Genomic DNA, 17,915 nt, shown 5'->3' on the forward strand with positions numbered 1-17,915 from the left:
GGGGGCGCGTACCAATTGCTGATGACGACAATTTTAAGATCGCTTTCTCCTTCTACATTTCTACAACGACTCCCTGGGGAATAGTAATTCATGGAAACGACAACACCTTGATTACGTAAAGTTACGTCATGATAGTATGGCCGCAGTGCCAGAAAAGATCATCTTCGAAGTTAGAGGCGCGGGCGGAATTCGCCCAAACCGGTCATGTTACAGTTATAACTGAATGACAATATCACGAAAGCGCATAGAATTTTAACTCGAACTGGGTTAAAACGAAAGCGATCGACTTAGAGTTGACCGCCTTGATTTACTGCGGTCGTCAACCCACCCTGTGTGACGTGTACACTGCTCCATGCGCAACTAACCCAGCCTGTTGACTCACTCTCATGTAAACATCAGCCATAGGCACGATTTGCACTCAATTAAATCGTCCACAATCTCCCTGCACAATGAGCACAACTACATGGAACTATGCACGAGACGCCGCCCCACCAAGATACCGACCACACGTGGCCAGCTTTAATATCGGTCGCTCGATACAAATGGTCGATGGCACTCCAGGATGGCGCAGGCCTTGTTTAAACAAAGCTTCATGGCTGGCACGTACGCCGTGTTGCTGGGACCGCTTCAGTAAACAAATATAAAAGATTTTAGAAATTCCTCACTTACACAAGCGGCTGTATTTGACGATAAATCCTTCGCCACCCATCATGTCTTTCAAGACTAACCTGCTCGCGCGCCCAACGACCAGATATTAAACCACAAGACGCTCGTTTTTCGATTTTAAAACACTTTTCTCTACAACACGGGGAAATTCGGTTGAAAGTTAATCTTATTCGAGTGGCGCTTGTGTGCGACCAACGCGGAGGCGGTTTTGTGAGAAGTTGAAAATTTGAACAAGAACTGACAAGTTGAATGAAACGAAACCCACTTCTACTACCCACCACGTAGAGTGCTCGGACCGAATTTCAAGTCGCTTTGATTAATGCGGTGAAATATAAGCTCGGACACGTCAAATGTCAACTGTGCGAGCAACTTTGATGCCGGTTACTTTGAACGAATCCGAAGCCAAATGTTTTCTTTTCGTTGAAATTGATCGTTGACATGAACAAGCGATGACTAATCGGTGGTGACACATGCGCGGCCTTAAAATAGAAATGTTTGGGAATAAATAGAAGTTTCGACTTCACATTAACATTTGATTAAAAGCAACGATGAGACGGACGTGGCCATTGCTGCCAAACCGCAGGTGGACGCCCGGGTCTTGTACGATGTCAGCTTGAAGAGTCTGCAACTTCTGCCCAACGCATGTCACTGCTATGCACGTCTCTACTCTCACGCTTCGAAGACGGACCCGACTTTAACTAACTCACGCATCCACTTTGCTGCCTATTCCGCGATGACCCGACCACGCAACTATGAGCATTGTCCCTTTCATTATATGTTTGACAGTGCCGTCTATGACCTCACAATGAGTGAGGCTGACTTCGCAAGGTTAAATATTAATTTAATATCGAGCTATCGCGGAATTCAATCGATCAACTTTCGACCTCACCACATGTCAGCTGACTTAGAAATGTGCTCGGCAAATATTTCGCATTCAAGCTTCTTCAAACCTTCTGCCATCTTCTATTAACTTTCTATGACGCTCAATTGCGGTCCATTATTACGACATTGGTGGAAGTTCAAAGTGAAATTATGACGTCGAATAAATTATGAAGAGAACTTAGAGTTGGTCTGTGGAGACTCAGGCAAGGGACGGTGGCATCGAATTATGGACAATAATTGCTCTGATTGCTCCAATACTCGGTCATTCTGAGTTGGTTCGGGTCCAATAGCGAGCTAGGATTGAAGGACAACGGTCTCATGGTCCGTGGGAAACTCACAACCAACCAACTCACAAACTGCTGCGAGTTTGCTCGTTCAAGCCCGGTGTGATAGGTCGCTTCCTGGCAACTTGCTATAAATACAAGTCATCTAGCACCTAGCTCGCTAATTCTCTTAAAATCTGACGGAATAATTAATCTATTGTGATGTAAACAAACCGATTTTGCCTTGATGCGTGTCCCTATCAATTAAGTTCGAACTGATCCTATCACAAGCGACCTTCCCTCAACTAATATGACGTCGCAAAGTAAAATATCGGCCTGGAACTCAGCGCTGATTATAACCTTTAAGTGTGACGTCATAGATCAATAGAGCGAATTCCAACGCCCGGAATACAAAAATGCGCATAGCACAAGGTAAATATTTGGAGAAGGGATTGCTTGGAACTTTAGCGATTATGACGTCGCAATAATTGTAACAATACCATCACACTACAATCATCCACTTTCCACATGACGTGTTGCTACATCTCAAGATAATCCAACAACATTTGCGTCAAAGTTGAGGTGCAAGATATGAGAATACATGGCTCTCTCAAGCTGGGAAGGAACTTCTGCACAACCTCTTTGCTATAAACTTCATAATCACCTTCTATGTCATAACAGGCGGCATAAAACACTAAAATCCATCGACATCTAATCAACTGACGCACGGAAGTCCTAGTTCATCATGTTCATGCTGCAGTGACATCACAAAGGGACATGTGTGACATCATAAACAAAATCCAACCAACACAACATAGCAGATGATGAGCCAGAAGTTTGTGGCTACAACTTCATCGTGGCTGTTCTAATTATGGCCACGTCACAAACAGGTGTTATGACAACATAATCTACTCGAGTGTGACGTCAATTAGATGAAGAGCGGCGCTTACTGCGACAAGTTAACACGAGATAGAGGTAGGAGCGGTCAACAACTAAGTATGTTTGCGGCCATCGCATCGTCTCAACTTCTTCCACAACATCGACTCACTTCGCTATCAGGTGTAAATAAACATCATAAATGCTATTATGACGTCATTGAAAACATAGGCGCTGCCTAATTGGGAGGGCAGTGTGTGACGTAACAACTGCATTACACGTGATGAAGGAAGATTTGCACAAACACAGTGATCCAATTTACAAGCCAAGTGCGTCAAAGGGAGTTGTTTAAAAAGATCAAACCGAGATCAATGAAGTCGAGCAAGGCATAGAACTGAGCATCTAACCTGCATGAATATTTTACACTCAGCGGCACCGAAAATGCATAATTATTTCTTCGCTCCACTTTTGACTGATAGCAGTGTCTCTAATCGACACACTGCGTGTGCTAACAACTTCATAATGGCCTTATTACGTCATAATTTTTAGGTAATTATGTCACAAAGGTAAAGTTTTGAACAACAACGGGATCTCTAAGATAGCAACTGCCTCATGATACAAGAGAAGCTGAGTAGGTAGCAGGTTGCATTACATCACTTAACTTCGATGCAACGCGACCACTTCATTCTACAAATATCTGCCACTGCCAGCTGCACTCAACGTCATAAAGTCATCAAAACCCGTGTGACGTAATTGACGGCAAGGTTCTAAAACCACAGCGGAAAGTTTGACAAGTGGCAAGTTGGTCCAGGAAGGAGGGCGACATGAGGACGAGGTTCACAGTGCGGACAAAAACTTCGTCTTATCCTGACAAACTACAACGTGCAATCAGCATCCAAATAACAACCCTCGCTATGGCTGGCTCCTGAAACCTTAACATTGTTACATATGAACTGGCAATTGTGATGTCATAGAGATATGAACTTACATAACGATGTTACATGGCCCGCTATTAACCTGGTATAACCTCGGTCAAAATACAATCTAGAAATCTGAACTTAAATACGTCGAGATTCTTTGAACTATATCTTCGGTCGCGATGTCAATGTTATGACCTATGACCCCTATTCACTGTAACCTTCGTTGTGACGTCATCAGGTCGTTATTGGGTTGAATTTCTACGTAATGTGACGGCTGGCAGCAAAATCTTGACACAGCTACATACAGGCTTAAGCAGAGCAGCTGTCATAGATGGTGCGACTCCAGCAGTGCGAGGTCGGACAGAGAAGCAGAAGTTGCGGTTTACGGATCATTTGCGCCGTATTGGCGATGCTTCACACTCGCTAAATATAGACGCCGTGTCCTATAATTGCCGCCCACGCTAACAATAATATTAATTACGTCATTATCGTGCCATTGTCACCTCACTACACCTCAGTGTTGCCATAACCAACTTGAAAGAAGGCTGCATCAACAATATCGAGTCATGTGCTTCATTTTAATGACGTCACCTTTTGGGAACACTGCGCCCGCTTCTTTCTGCACCTCCCCTCAATTATAAAAAATAAAACAGCGAAAAACTATGCGATTATGACGTCACTAAAGATATTATTGCAAGGTTGCGCTCAACCAATGCCAGATACAGTGACGTCATAATATCCGTAGTGAGTCGATAATAACCTCCACTACCAGGGTGGTACTCCACCTTGAGATCATGACCCCCGTACTTCCTGAAAGCGCTCCCCGTAAAAACAACCGGCAAAAGGCAGACCCATTTATCCTACCCCGATCTAAAAGGGGCAAAACCCTTTCCATTCAATCCCAACGAACCGGTCTATGACGTCACAAAACCATATTGATGACAGCATTGGTTATAGATGGGTTCTGAAAGGCGCGGTCTATCCTGAACTTTCAACTTACAATGAACTTTGACCTTGAGTACACGAGTAAGGCGAACAACTTTCAAAACTTGATAAACAGTTGAACTTGTCTGACCCCAATCGCGGTCGATGTTAAAAATAATGTGGCGATTGTTGAGCAAAAGTTTGACACGAGCGACCGCAAATAAACTTCTCCTCGCTTCTGTGCCCCGAGGAAACAAGCACGTGACATGCTGTTACAATTATGACGTAGTTACAAGTCATAGAACGCTACAAGATCCCCTAATGACGCAAATTTCCGGCCACTCTAACCAGTCCATCAACAAAGGGAGGCATCCGATACTGGAACTGAGCGCACGGAGCGAAACTATTTGAGGCGGTGATTTCCCGACAACAAATACACGCATGTGTGAGCTCATCATAGAAAATATGACCCTATATCGCGCCTTACCTTTCTTGTTCGGCCGGGGCAGCGTCATCGCGTTACGTCCGTCCCACGTGTCAAATACCTCCTCATTGACGTCACAAAGGGCACCGCGATCGCCCTCTGACGTCACCGAGCTGCTTCTCTCCTTCTCGAATCTCTCCATTAGGTGGCGCGCGCGACGCTTCTGGCGCGGGGACAAGTTCGAGTTGATACGACGGAACATGCGGGGGGATCCCCGTTCCCTGCTGGGGGTAATCGGGGGCCGGTTGGGGCTTACTGGCATCGCCGACATCGAAGATCGCGAAGTGATGCTTGAGTTACGAGACAGACGGCCTTCGTCTGGACTACCTGTGCTTATGACGTCAAAATCCCCTGAATCGTCGTTCTCTGAAGCGATTGAGTTCCGGTGCCGGGTGGGGGGATCGCAGCGGATCTCAATGTACTCCGAACTTTCCGATCCCTCGCCGAACAGTCCGGACAATGAGGACGGGGCATGATTTTGTTCCAGGGCACTTGGTGAGTTTGGGGCAGACTCGGGAGCAGCAAAGGTCATGGTGTTGAGACCAGCACGCTTGCCCTTCCTGCCCTTGCCAATTGAAGAAAAATTAGTTCCTAATTTAGGGGATTTCCTTTCCTTTCGACTCTCCTCCAGTGGAGACATCTCTGGAGGATTCCTTCTCCAACTCCAAGTGTGAAAATTCCTCTTTTTCTTCACAGGTTTTGGTTCCGGGATCACGGGGGTGTCGTCGAGGCCCCAGGTGGGGGAAAGAAGCCCCTCACTGTTGGTTCGGGCGTGTTTCATCGATTTCTTCTCCTTCCCCTTTATAAAATCCACAATGCTCGATCTTCGATCTGCTCCAGAGAGCAAATCCTCCTCCGACTTCCTGCTGAAGACCTGGAGGATGGAGACTCCAGACTTCTTCTTCCGAGCAAAGTTGTTCTCGATTATCCCGTTCACGCCACCACGTGGCAAGCGAGGTGACAACTGTACGTCACTATCAGTCATTGTTGTCACGTGATATTAAAGGTAAATAGCCCACTAACATCAGTCTGGATAAAAGTTGGCAATTAAGTTGAGCACGTGGTGCATAGCTGGAAGCTACTAAATAATAAGCTGGCAAATAAAACGACCTTTGATAAAACGTGAGTTTAAAATTTAATCTGTAGAAGGCAAAATGCCAACGCACTGAGCTATCTGCTGCTTTAACCACAAGCGATATACTGACAGCAGCCTCACATATTCTGCTCAATATGTCAACAACTAGAAACATTTATTACAAAATTTTGCAGAAACGAACACTACCGGTACGTCACAATAAAAAACAAGCAAAATGTGCTCGTTGCAGTGTGACGTAATAATAACGCAAAATGCGTAGATGTCCTCGTGACAATGATGTCATACAAAGGGGTTATTCACTGGATCGAGCAAAAAGTGACAAGTTGTTAGGGAAACTTTAAGAACAATTTTCACCGGTTAAGAACACGTAGGTCTGAATAAGGAGTCTGTAACAACGAAATATCAAAAGATTCAAATCCAGTTCAGGAATTTTTTGTTCCCTTCGAACCGGATTTCTCGTATAAGTAAATCTTTTCATGGTACACGCGGTTAATTCTGATTTACATCACAAAGCCAAGCGCTGCTGGTTGTGTTGATCGTCAAGAAATAAACTGCACCACGTCAAGTTGGCATGTTACGTCTTACATTTGAACCATAAACGACTTGGTAGGTCTATCTCTGTGCTTGCTCAAACAATCGAATAGCAACGTCAATGGCACATACTATAGTGAAAAAAAAACGAGAAATGAATTGTAAAATTATTCTAGAATAGTCGAGTATTCCGCCTTGTACGTCTCGTGGTTTGCTCAACCAATCAAATGCTACAGTCATGACTACGTCACAATGCGACTGTAAATCAACACAATCTTGACGAATAGAACTAGAATTTTACTGAATCTGAAAAATTGAACATAACAAGATCCACTTAAGCGCCTAACCCCCGTCTTATGAATGACTGACAAGCCTGGTACGATGCTCGACCCACACATCGCGAAACGACCATCTACATCTGTGCTATGATGTTGATTGGAAGCATCAACAAGTTTGGCGGCGATTTCTCGAGAAATATTCAAGTTTTATGTCGTTAATTAGCCCACAGCGATGATTGAACCGCGCTTATACCGAGATTCTCTTCAGAATTCCGAGCCTTGAAGCGGTATGAGGATAAACATGTACAGGAATTAGCGGCCACCTTCAAACACGCTGGATAATTCCGAGAGAGAGCAATAGAGAGAGAAGTAAGAGAGAGAGAGAAGTGAGAGAGAGTTTAATGTCAATTGTAGAACAATCATTGAAAAAAGCTGCAAATTAATTTGAATATCAGAAATTGAAATTAACTCAGAAGTTTTGTTTTGTTGATGGGGTTTAAGGTGAAGGCGGGGAACTGGCAAACAAATCAACTCATCCACGAATACTTTGCAACATTTTCCAACCGAACTTGGCCATTATCAGGCCCAGCAGGTCTATAAAAACCCTTTTATCAAACACAATACGCAACACGGACCCGTCGAAGCGTATAATGAAATCACAAAAGGAATGTTTCACGCACCAGTGACTTTCAAAGGACGGAAAATATAAAATTATTAAATTTCTCAACAAAAAACTTATATGGAAGGAGTTGTACATGGAACAGGACCAGCCTCACAAACTTAAATAATCTCAAGAAATTAAATAATCGATTTCAACAGACCACACCGTTCTTAGAATGACCTGATTCCTGTTACCTCGATACCAGCTGTTATGTGACGTCATAATGCACCTGTCTCTAACCTATTTAAGGAAGAAATTCCCGGGTTCCGGCAAACTGATGAAAATACCTCCCTATGCACGACCGGAAAGTTGCATGGAGCTTTTTATGCAGATCACCACAGGTAGGTTATATAACACACTCCTTCCTCAACTACCAATCAACACATAACCTCATGCACATGCCCAATCAATAGAATGCGCAAACAGACGTGGATATTAATCTTCAAATATTTTAACCCAGGCACTTGAAAACGTGACATCATAATTGAGTGGAAGGATTTAAAGATGATTAGCGGGTGGAAGCTTACACTCACAACGGCTCAAGTAAACGTCACTGGCGGCGATGTTAAGTGCAAATCGCATCGAGTCAAATTTGATTGATTCATGAATCGAACGCTGAACCGCCTGTAATTACAACCGCGCGTGCCTCGAGCCCGCTTCGACTTCCTACGAAGTCTGCAGAGTTTGTTTAGCCCAAAACAGCGTCAATGTGACGTCACAAAGCCGGTTTATTTGCTAACAAGTGGAGCTGTTTCTTATCAAGGCAACATAAGACGGACAAGAACCAAGGAATTGGCGCACAAGGCAGCAGATTATCCTGTGCGGCGAGGCTGGCCTTATGACGTGATATATGCCCTGGCGCTTGCTTATCTCGCCCCGCTTCGAGCAAATACGAATAAAATTTCGAAACATCTGTCGCTGAAATAAAATCCAATTTCAATCGACGACAAATCGATTGTTTTTAAGTGGACGTCACAGACAAAGTTAAAACAATCCAACTCCCTTCAACTGAACCCAACACAAACCAGACCAGTTGAAATTAAGAAACTCGAGCAAGTAATTCTTGCCCATTCTCTCAGACTAGCACCACGTGACCTGCTGTCACTGACCAGAACATATGGAACATGCTCGCAGTGATGAATTAATCATTAGAATGCTCACTGCGAAGACACTCAATCTGGGAACTGGAACGACAAAATCTATTCTCGTAGATTCATAGCAAATATCAGCGATTAAGCGGCAAAATTCAACATCGCGCGAGATTAATGAAAATCTCTGAACATCTGCTTGCACTAACTACCTATGACGCGGTGTCGGCAACATTCCACAAATCGTGTCATAACACCTTCTAAAATGCCATTGTGACGTAATGCACTCGGCTTATATTTACGCAAAAAATCCCTCTTAAACTCTGATACAAGCAAGTTAAGCGTTTTTACATGACTTTTGACGAAATACGACCAGCAGCCTTCAATGAGCAAGTTATGAGGAAGACGAAACTCAGGCAACAACTTTCCAACGTGCTACGTCACGATTCATGTTGTACAAGACATAATGATTTTTGTGACGTGATAATGGCGGGACATGGTAGGCTTGTGACGAGTACAGGGTGCGCCTTTTTGTCTCAATAATAGGGCGCAGGCCCATCTGAGACTTTCTTTGTTATTTTATTATGACGAAACAATGAAGAACAATAACAGCGCGATAAAGTGTTGGAAGCTTTCCAAGATTGAGGTTATTTTTAAACATCGATTTGTGAAAATAAGAATAGTGTAATTGTGGCTCCACAAACTGCCGCTTGTTTCAAAGATACGCAAACAACATGGGCGATCACGTGAATACGCACAAGCCACAACTTGCATTTTCACTTCAAGCAGCATTCAAAGCTGCCAGGCGCATAACTCGCACTTTCACTGGAAGCAAATTTAAAGATTATACGAGTCGCTTCGTGGATCAGTCGCTCTCGGTTTTAAGCGAACAATGAGCCCAATGTCGACACAGACACCTTGCCAAGGAAATTAATTCTTTGAATGGTCATAGAGACCCGATTGTGACCTAATAATAACCGGAAAACCTCCAACCATCTCGATTCTTTCCCTTTTTGGTTGCGCGTCATTAACAATCGGAAACAATTCACAATTACTATTGTGACGTCATCTGTTTTGATCACATGAAAAACAGTTTTCTGGCGTGGCTCCCTCACAGATGACCTTACGCTGAACGGCAGCTTTGCAAACTACAACACTTCATAGTTATCGGGTCTTATAAAGATATTGCGTCAACGCAGCAAATGAACTGAAACGTAATTCGGCACAAGCTCTGCTGAGTCCGTCGACATGCATTCCACACAATTTGAACCACATTTCTGTCGAATAACTTGATGAAAGCCACGCCACAGCACAATATCATTCCACAAGTGCTTATATGAGGCGGCCTGATGTAAGCAAACACCGGTGCCGGGCTACTTCCTGTTGACATCAACATCCTACACAGCGACCTTCCTTAACATTCTACCATATCTAGCTCAACTGTGCGCGCGAGAAAGCGACAGAGCTGCGTGTGTTCGCATAAATCGCGTCAAAACTACGAGAACCGTCCACGTCGCTTTAACACAGCGCTGGCGGTTTCGCGTCTGTGGTAGAAGACTCACCGACTGATTTCTATGTGATATTGAAATGATTTCTAATAATAATGAGACAGGAAACGACGTAGAAAGTCTTCAACGCGTCCATCCTGCCTTGCTACTTTCTATTCTGAACGTAACAAAGCGAGATTGTGACGTATTAATATATGACGTTTTTCATAACAAAACTAAACATTTCACTGGAACATTATAGTTTCAGCAACAAGACTGGCTAGAAAGGAGATGTGGCCGACCAACTGCTCCATGTTGAAATAACCATGTACAGGTCTGGAGGGCATAACACGCAATGTAGGCGAAACCAAACAGACGACTTCGACCAAATGCTTCAAACCGCGAATTTCAATAAAAATCCTCTAAGCTCGACAATTATCAACAGAATAATTCTTCAAGTTGCTGATGCTACATGTCCAATTATGACGTCATACTTATATAAAAAGATACGAAATTTGACCCGAGTTTACGAGCAGAGTCATTTAGAGTAATCGAAGAAACTAAAATATCATCTCTCTGTAAAGAGCTCAATCAAACACAAATCACAACGATCGTTTCTGTACAAAAGTTCGAGCTAAATATCAGCAAACCGCATCCCGCCTGTCTGCGAAGAATAATTAAGTGCGTTCCTGTTTAGGAAACTTATCTACCACCTACAACTAGCCCGTTATTAATTATGAACTCTGTGTTGTGGGAACACATCTCAGCTTTACTCTGAACTCGTCCGCAACTTGCAGCCAGATTTTTAAGACATGACGCGACTGTCGCAATTTTTTATGATTAGTCTGCTCGGCTGCGCAGTGCTTGTTGCCGGACCGGGAAATTCCGCGAGAAATTGAGCGGTGGCAACGCAAAAAAGATCGCAATATTTCACAGTCGCTAGTTTTCACGCATGACACGGTCAGTGGATTGTTCTCAGCTGACAACTTCCTTCCGATGCAAAAAAAATCAGGAAAAAGAATTCAAAAAATGGCGATCGTCCTAAGGTCGCGATTGCTCAATTAAAGTTCTAGAATAGCGACCACATCAAGCTTCTTGGAACAGACGCGACTAAAAAACAGAAAACCGCGAAGAAGCAAAATGAACAAGGCTATTGTGACATCACAGAACAAATACAATAACAACTTCCTACACCGACTTTGATCTCGAATTCTATCAAATTTATCAGATTCTGTCAAAATAACATATTGCCTACCACAACAGAGCATTGTGACGTAATAAACTAACAGCGATTGCTGCAACACGCTAAAATTTTATCCCCTGAAGACAAAGCGAGACATACGTCAGCACGACCGTGACATCATTATCACGTACGACACCACAGATGGGAAATCCCATGTGAGTCAGGTGTTAGCGCAAATATATGCATCCGCGGCACGAGCGCACCCTAGCGGAATAAAAAAAAACTGCCTTTACGGGAATAACCTGATGACAATTATGACGTCATTTGTTGCGCTGGTTTGAAATCTTTTCATGACAACAATATCGTTACAACCAAACAACTTTCCTTGACGCTAGCGGGTTCTCAAGTGACATCATAGAGGAGTATTATGACGTTGTTATCAGCTTGGATCGGTGAAGGTAAAACCACTGTATCAAGTGACGAGCAATGTCGTAACAGGGAATGTGACGTCATATCTTTACAACTGAAAGTCAATACAAGAGGTAAGTCGAATAACGTCATGATGACGTGCTACGACTCAGTTGGCGCAGATAGAAAAGAGAACAAAAGAAGACTTGACATTGGGGGAAATGATAAATCGATCTTTTTCATCTAAATCCAAGCAACCGGCGACAAACCCGAGTCACTGATCTGCGCTAAACATGACGACTCGATGCATCAGGTTGAATGGAATTGAGCAGAACTTGTCACAAGAACCGGCCTAATATCGCGCCTCGCCTTCTAAGTGAACTCGAAGTAAAGTGCAACAAAGCTGCCGACATCGAATATTTCGGCCGCCACTCATTCATTCTCATTAATGATGACGCATATTACAACCAGGAATCTTTGCGATCTGTGGTTCATTTGCGGGCGGTTGTCAGTAAACAAGCGGTCAGTCACATAAACAAGTCATTACTAATATCTATCGCGGTTGTTCTAGTTGCCCGTATATTGATATCTTACCTTCTTCTTCCTCCTGGAGTTTGCCGCTGCTTCCAAGCTTAAGTTCCGCCCAAGTCTTCTTGCTCTGGAAGAAGTTGCGACATGCGGTGAGAAAAAATTATTATTTGACAAAATTTCAATGAAAAACTTGGATTATTATCTTAATTGAACTCGACTGACCTTTTCTTTCGGTTTGGTCCGCCCGCTACTCCTCATCTTTCCGAGGAAGCTCAACTTCCTGGTGACGATATTCTTCGCAGGAGCAGCCTCCGACCTGCTCGGCTTGGGGGGGACAGGTGGAGGGCCAGAGTTGAAATTTGAAGGGCTGAGAGTTGGAAGGATGAACGATGAGATTCGAGCACGACAGGTTGACGGGATATAAGTGGGAGGTTTTGCACCAACCAGCACATTAACAGAAGTTTATAGAACTAAATGCTCTACGTTGACGCCGATTACGTCACTATGACGATACTAAACAATGAATTAATCAGTGGAAAGTTAATAGGATGGTGAATTTGATAATAAAAAGTTTCCATGCACAGTGCAACTCACTCAGACAAGAACTCGGAAAGTGAAAGCTCCTTTGAAGGAATCGAGGAATTGTCTGATTTAGTTGGATTTGTTTCATTTTCAATGCTGTCAGTGCTAAGCGCATGCAAGGAACAAAGCAGAAGTGTTAGTTAGATGTTTGTGATGGAAACATTTGTTAGCGATGGTTGAAGTGAAATTAAAATATGAAATCAAGGAAAATCCACGAGAGTAAAATTCGAAACCCAGAGAGCTCAAAAGTCGTCACAATCGCGCAAACCACCAAGAACTGAACATATTACAGAGCTCAATTATCGAGCATTTTATGAACCGGTTCGTTTATTTCACCAACCGTACATCTATAATTATAAGCTCCTCATTTCACAACAACCCTTATGCACGGATTCTTGAAATAAACATGATCAAAGTTTTGAGATATCACAACACACAGAGAATGTAATCCCAAGCACACATGCGGTGTGTGTTTGTATAAACTCTTTGAAGTTGGAATCGAAACTTCTCTTATTCTACGTCCATGCAAAACCAGAAAATTATATGATTAGTCATATTTAAGAAATTAAACGATTTTTGAAAAAAATTACATCAGGTTTTAAGAAAACTGTTGAAAGTGAAATTTTCATGCAAATTTGTGTCATTGGGATACGTACTCCTGATGTTTGATGAGTCGCTGCAGTGCGAATATAGAACTGCGGTGATCGCTGTAGCAAAGAAATGGCCAATTATTACGTAACAATCGCTTCAAATGTGCAATTGGCAACTTTTGTTTACAAACAAACAAAATAAAACGAAGACCACTGCAAAGCGCATGTTATGTGAAATCCTCGCAGGATAAAAGAAACTGCCCAATTAATCGTTCTTCACTCGTGATGGATTCTTTGTGATGACAATTTACAACAGGGCGGTCAGTTTACATAGATTCAGTCCAGCTATAGCTAAGGATGTCTGGTTAGTAAGGCAGCAGGCCACCATTGCCACCCATGCCTATTATGAGCAAATAATGCTTGCTGTGACGTAACTTACCCGGGCATGAGTCCTTCACTGATCGTGAATCGGCGGTCTGAGGAAAGTTTGTAATTCAAAATGTGAGGATTGTTGTTTATGTAATAACTCAAACAACAATCAAGCTTATGACGTCATACACAAGCTACCTGGCTCCGTGTTGCGAGTTGCAGTTGGCTTGTTGTAGCCTGATATGACACTGGACGACCTCCGTGAATCCTGGGTCGCCTGAATATATAAAACGCATCAATATAATGAAGTCACCAAATGTTTTATAACCTTGCTGAGGTATACGGTCAACAGTTGCATTATGACGACACAAACGCAACGAAACGCGCGCATACTTACATCTTCATCAGCTGGTTTATCATCTGCAACAGAGAGTAGATATGATTAAGGCACGCTACAATAAGCAAGTGCTATAGCACCATACCACAGCTACCTTCACAGTACTAAGCAAGCTCGGCCACTGGTATTATACGGAGGTTGTTTTAATGCAACTCACTGGCGCCAGGGTTAGGCGAGACGACCGAGAACATCGCCATGTTGTTTCGTTCCGCTCGTCGAATCACGGTCGGCGAAACCACTGAAGTTTCCTGAAGATAAAAAGAAGAAAAGTTCTGGTCGGTCGTTTGCAATATTGTGGGAAGATTTTTTAATTGCCATGGCAACCTGTGTCGCAGGGGATCCCCCTTCTTCTTGTTCATCGTCGACCAAATTCTGGAAACTGAACCTGGAGGAAGATAATTTTAATGAGATCTGGTCAAGTGAGAAGGAGTTTGTTCCCTCACCTTCGCTTCTGGTTGGGTGAGGAAACCGCTTCAGTCAGACTCTCCGACGAGTGCCAGCTGTGTCTTCGCTGTAGCGATGTCGGCGACGGCTCTCCACTGGGGTAAGAATCTCGTTGATCCTGAAATGAAGAAAGAAATCGGTCGTTAACAAATTGATGGCGGTGCACAATTTTCTGAGCCTGACTTGATTTTGCTTCAGAATGTATTATGTATACTATGTGTTAAATGCATGGTCGAGGTCATAACCCAAAATTACACACAAGCAACATGATGTCTATGTAGTGATAATGTCACACCTCCTGACGAACAGGCCAGACATCCTGATGTTGATGGATGTTGCTGGATCTCTCTCGTCGAGGATATCCCGATCCAACATCTGCATCCAACATCTGAGTGCAAAATAATTTTAACACGAACGCACTTGAAGGGAAACTTCAAATGATTTTGTCGAGTTTGATGCATGATTATGATGTCATCACCCTACCTTCGCTTCCAATTGTTCCTCATTGAACCCAGGGGGGAGTGCTCTCCTGTTCCTGGGGGCCACCGTGGTACCTGGCGTATCGCAGTCAAGAGCATCTGACAAAAGAACAAAACTGGTCAATGTCAAGGTCATTTCATTTTGCTGAGATTTCAAAAGTTGAAGAAAAAAATGAATTTCTTTCAACCTTGAAGTATCCAATGAAAATGAAGAAAGCAACAGTTTAAAGAAATGCATAAACAGACAATACCTTTCATTTCAGTGATGACAAAAAACTCGCATTTCCTATTACTTTAATGACATCACTTAACTCATCACTTTACTTAAAATAAACACATAACAGCATTCTTTGAAGACAGAGCAGCTTACACAAAAATCCTAAAAACTTAATTTCAAACCAGAACAACTGACCACTACTATCAGACTCGGTGCAAAATTACACAGCATACTCTGTAACCTTGCCTAGGTGTCTAGATTGACTGCAGGCAACTAATTTGCGGCAGAAAGTCATTTCTGCTATGACATGTTTACACTGAGGGGTCTGAGGAGAAAAACAAGTTAATGTCGCCAACCACTGATTGATTTTTAATGTCCACTTCAAAATATTTGTCTCAGCCATGACTTGCTTTAATCTCATTACAATTGATGGTCGTGTCCTGCTAAGTCAGTGTCAGCTTGCCGGTAAAAATCCATAAAAAAGTGAAGATAAATTCTAGGATCTTGAAACATATTTGAGTTTGTTGCTTAACAGTGGGTCGGGTGAGTTAAAAAGATACATCAACAACACATAAAAGTGATGCAACAAGCCCTGATACCAAACGAAACTATGAAGACAAGTTGAAATACATAAACCGCCGCCTACAATTGACAATACAATTGGTGCTTTCACGCTCAACCACACGATCTGGGGTTAATGACATTATTTCAAAGCCTTATGTTTACCCAAGAACTTGTATAACATCGTTCAGTTCTATTTATGCCGAGCAGAGCAAACCCTCACACAGCATCATTGTACACTTCACAGCTGGTGAGTTATGACAAAGAACTCACCATCGGAAAATCTTGATATGTTTTGTTGGGCAAGGTCAGGGCAGGACGTGCTGAGTCGTGGTGACTCATCAGACTCAGCCTGTTGAAAATGATGTCATTAATTTCATTTCATGTGGAAAACGCGGCAATATGGTGTTTGTTGTGCAACAGAGCTTTAAAAATGTTATTTCATAAAAACAAATTCGAAAAAAGTGAACTACATCACCTCCTTCAGGTTCTCAACATCTTTATGCCTGAGATAGTGGATTCCGTCGCTGATATCTTGAAGATGTTTCAGGTTGTCCGCTAAATCACAGAAAACATTAGATTAAAATTTCTTCACGAAGATCAATGAACAGATGAGGACCTACTCAGGAAGAGATTTGAATCTTTTTCCTCATCCCGAAGATTTCTTGGAACCGTTTGAGCCCCAGGATAATGTTGGGAGTACACATCGGCAAGATAATCATCGTCATAGTAACTTCTTCCAGACTCCTCCAGCTCATCCCAGGAACTGTCCATCTTGTACGGGATAGGAGTGACTTGCGGGATCGACGTTTTGCTCAGAGCATCGATCTCGTCGACTGGTTTGCCATAGAAATCAAACATTAGTTACGTATCGTTGAACACAGATATTGGTGGTAAAGAAACATTTCAAGGATAAAATAGCCTACTTTCTCTTTATATATGTATGTATAGATACAGTAAATTCACATATTTTATTTTCCAACTGTGGGAATCAATAGAACAGACACATCTGCGTCCAGCTGGTGCAGCTGTTTTAACCCTTCCTAAATTGCATTTTATTTCTTGGGCATTTTTCCTATACAATAATTCTGACGATGCTCACCTAGTGGAGGCCAGACTCCGTTGCAGAGCTCCGATGAAGTCGACACGGTTCCGAAACTGTGTCGTTTCAGGATGACTGCCTGTCCTATTCTCTCCTTTATCTCCCATTTAATGACTCCATGAGCATGAGGACTGGAAATTTATAATTCATATCAAGACTAGGTGAGAAGAATTTTGTTAGAAATGTTTGTCTCTTATGCGATTATCTGTTGTGTATCTCACACATATTGAATAATGAAAGTATGATGATTAGGAGATTAATTGACTTTTACCATGCAGTGCTTCATAAGAAGTTTGTCTAATATATCTAATATACCAAATATCATTGACAGACATTTTAAAGGTCAATAAGACATCATTGTGTCACAAAGTTCATTCATTGGTATTATACAAGCATCAAGATGACAAGAAGGAATATAAGTGATTAAGGGCATTTAATTATACAACATTTGATGTTAATTATCGTCCTTTGCTTAATTAAAGTTGCAAGTGACGCACCAAATAAGATGTTACAACATTCACAATTTAAAGAAAATATGAAGCTGGGTTTAAGGTTGTGGCTCAAGTGATTAATCACAAACTTATTTGTGAAGCAGACGGTCTGAGTTTCACCTGGTTACAATCAACCAGTGGTTAAACAAGCTATTTATAATTTTAATATTTTACTCTGTTGAAATAGGGGTAGGATTGAACAAACATTGAAATCACATCAACTTGTTAAACTACGTCGTAGCGGCAACCTCTTTAATCTTATCGTTCGACCTTATTAAAAACTAATTCAAACAATGACTTGAAGAGAGCAGTATGAGCTCATTGACAAATAAATCCTTCAACTGTTTGATCACAAAGATCTTGTGTAACGAGGAGGGCGTGGAAAGACAAGAGTCCATAGAAAAA

General features: G+C 42.5%; 1 protein-coding gene across 6 annotated transcripts in view; it reads right to left on the minus strand.

Moving 5' to 3' along the window:
• LOC143445185 (rho guanine nucleotide exchange factor 28-like) overlaps positions 1–17,915 on the minus strand; it is a 32,878-nt gene that overhangs the window by 11,073 nt on the left and 3,890 nt on the right. For 3 of the 6 annotated variants that reach the window (XM_076944100.1, XM_076944101.1, XM_076944105.1), the window contains 16 exons: positions 17,020–17,150; positions 16,541–16,753; positions 16,396–16,475; positions 16,191–16,269; positions 15,144–15,238; positions 14,956–15,048; positions 14,660–14,778; positions 14,541–14,601; positions 14,374–14,464; positions 14,217–14,239; positions 14,018–14,096; positions 13,890–13,926; positions 13,517–13,567; positions 12,873–12,965; positions 12,501–12,645; positions 12,342–12,405 (listed from right to left, as the gene is read on the minus strand). In XM_076944100.1, coding sequence (XP_076800215.1) covers positions 12,342–12,405; positions 12,501–12,645; positions 12,873–12,965; positions 13,517–13,567; positions 13,890–13,926; positions 14,018–14,096; positions 14,217–14,239; positions 14,374–14,464; positions 14,541–14,601; positions 14,660–14,778; positions 14,956–15,048; positions 15,144–15,238; positions 16,191–16,269; positions 16,396–16,475; positions 16,541–16,753; positions 17,020–17,150 — 1,454 coding nt within the window. The remainder of the gene's footprint in view (positions 1–12,341; positions 12,406–12,500; positions 12,646–12,872; positions 12,966–13,516; positions 13,568–13,889; positions 13,927–14,017; positions 14,097–14,216; positions 14,240–14,373; positions 14,465–14,540; positions 14,602–14,659; positions 14,779–14,955; positions 15,049–15,143; positions 15,239–16,190; positions 16,270–16,395; positions 16,476–16,540; positions 16,754–17,019; positions 17,151–17,915) is intronic. The other 3 variants (XM_076944102.1, XM_076944103.1, XM_076944104.1) reach the window with 3 other exon arrangements.

The sequence above is a fragment of the Clavelina lepadiformis genome, chromosome 2, assembly GCF_947623445.1.
Source record: "Clavelina lepadiformis chromosome 2, kaClaLepa1.1, whole genome shotgun sequence".
Taxonomy (NCBI): domain Eukaryota; kingdom Metazoa; phylum Chordata; class Ascidiacea; order Aplousobranchia; family Clavelinidae; genus Clavelina; species Clavelina lepadiformis.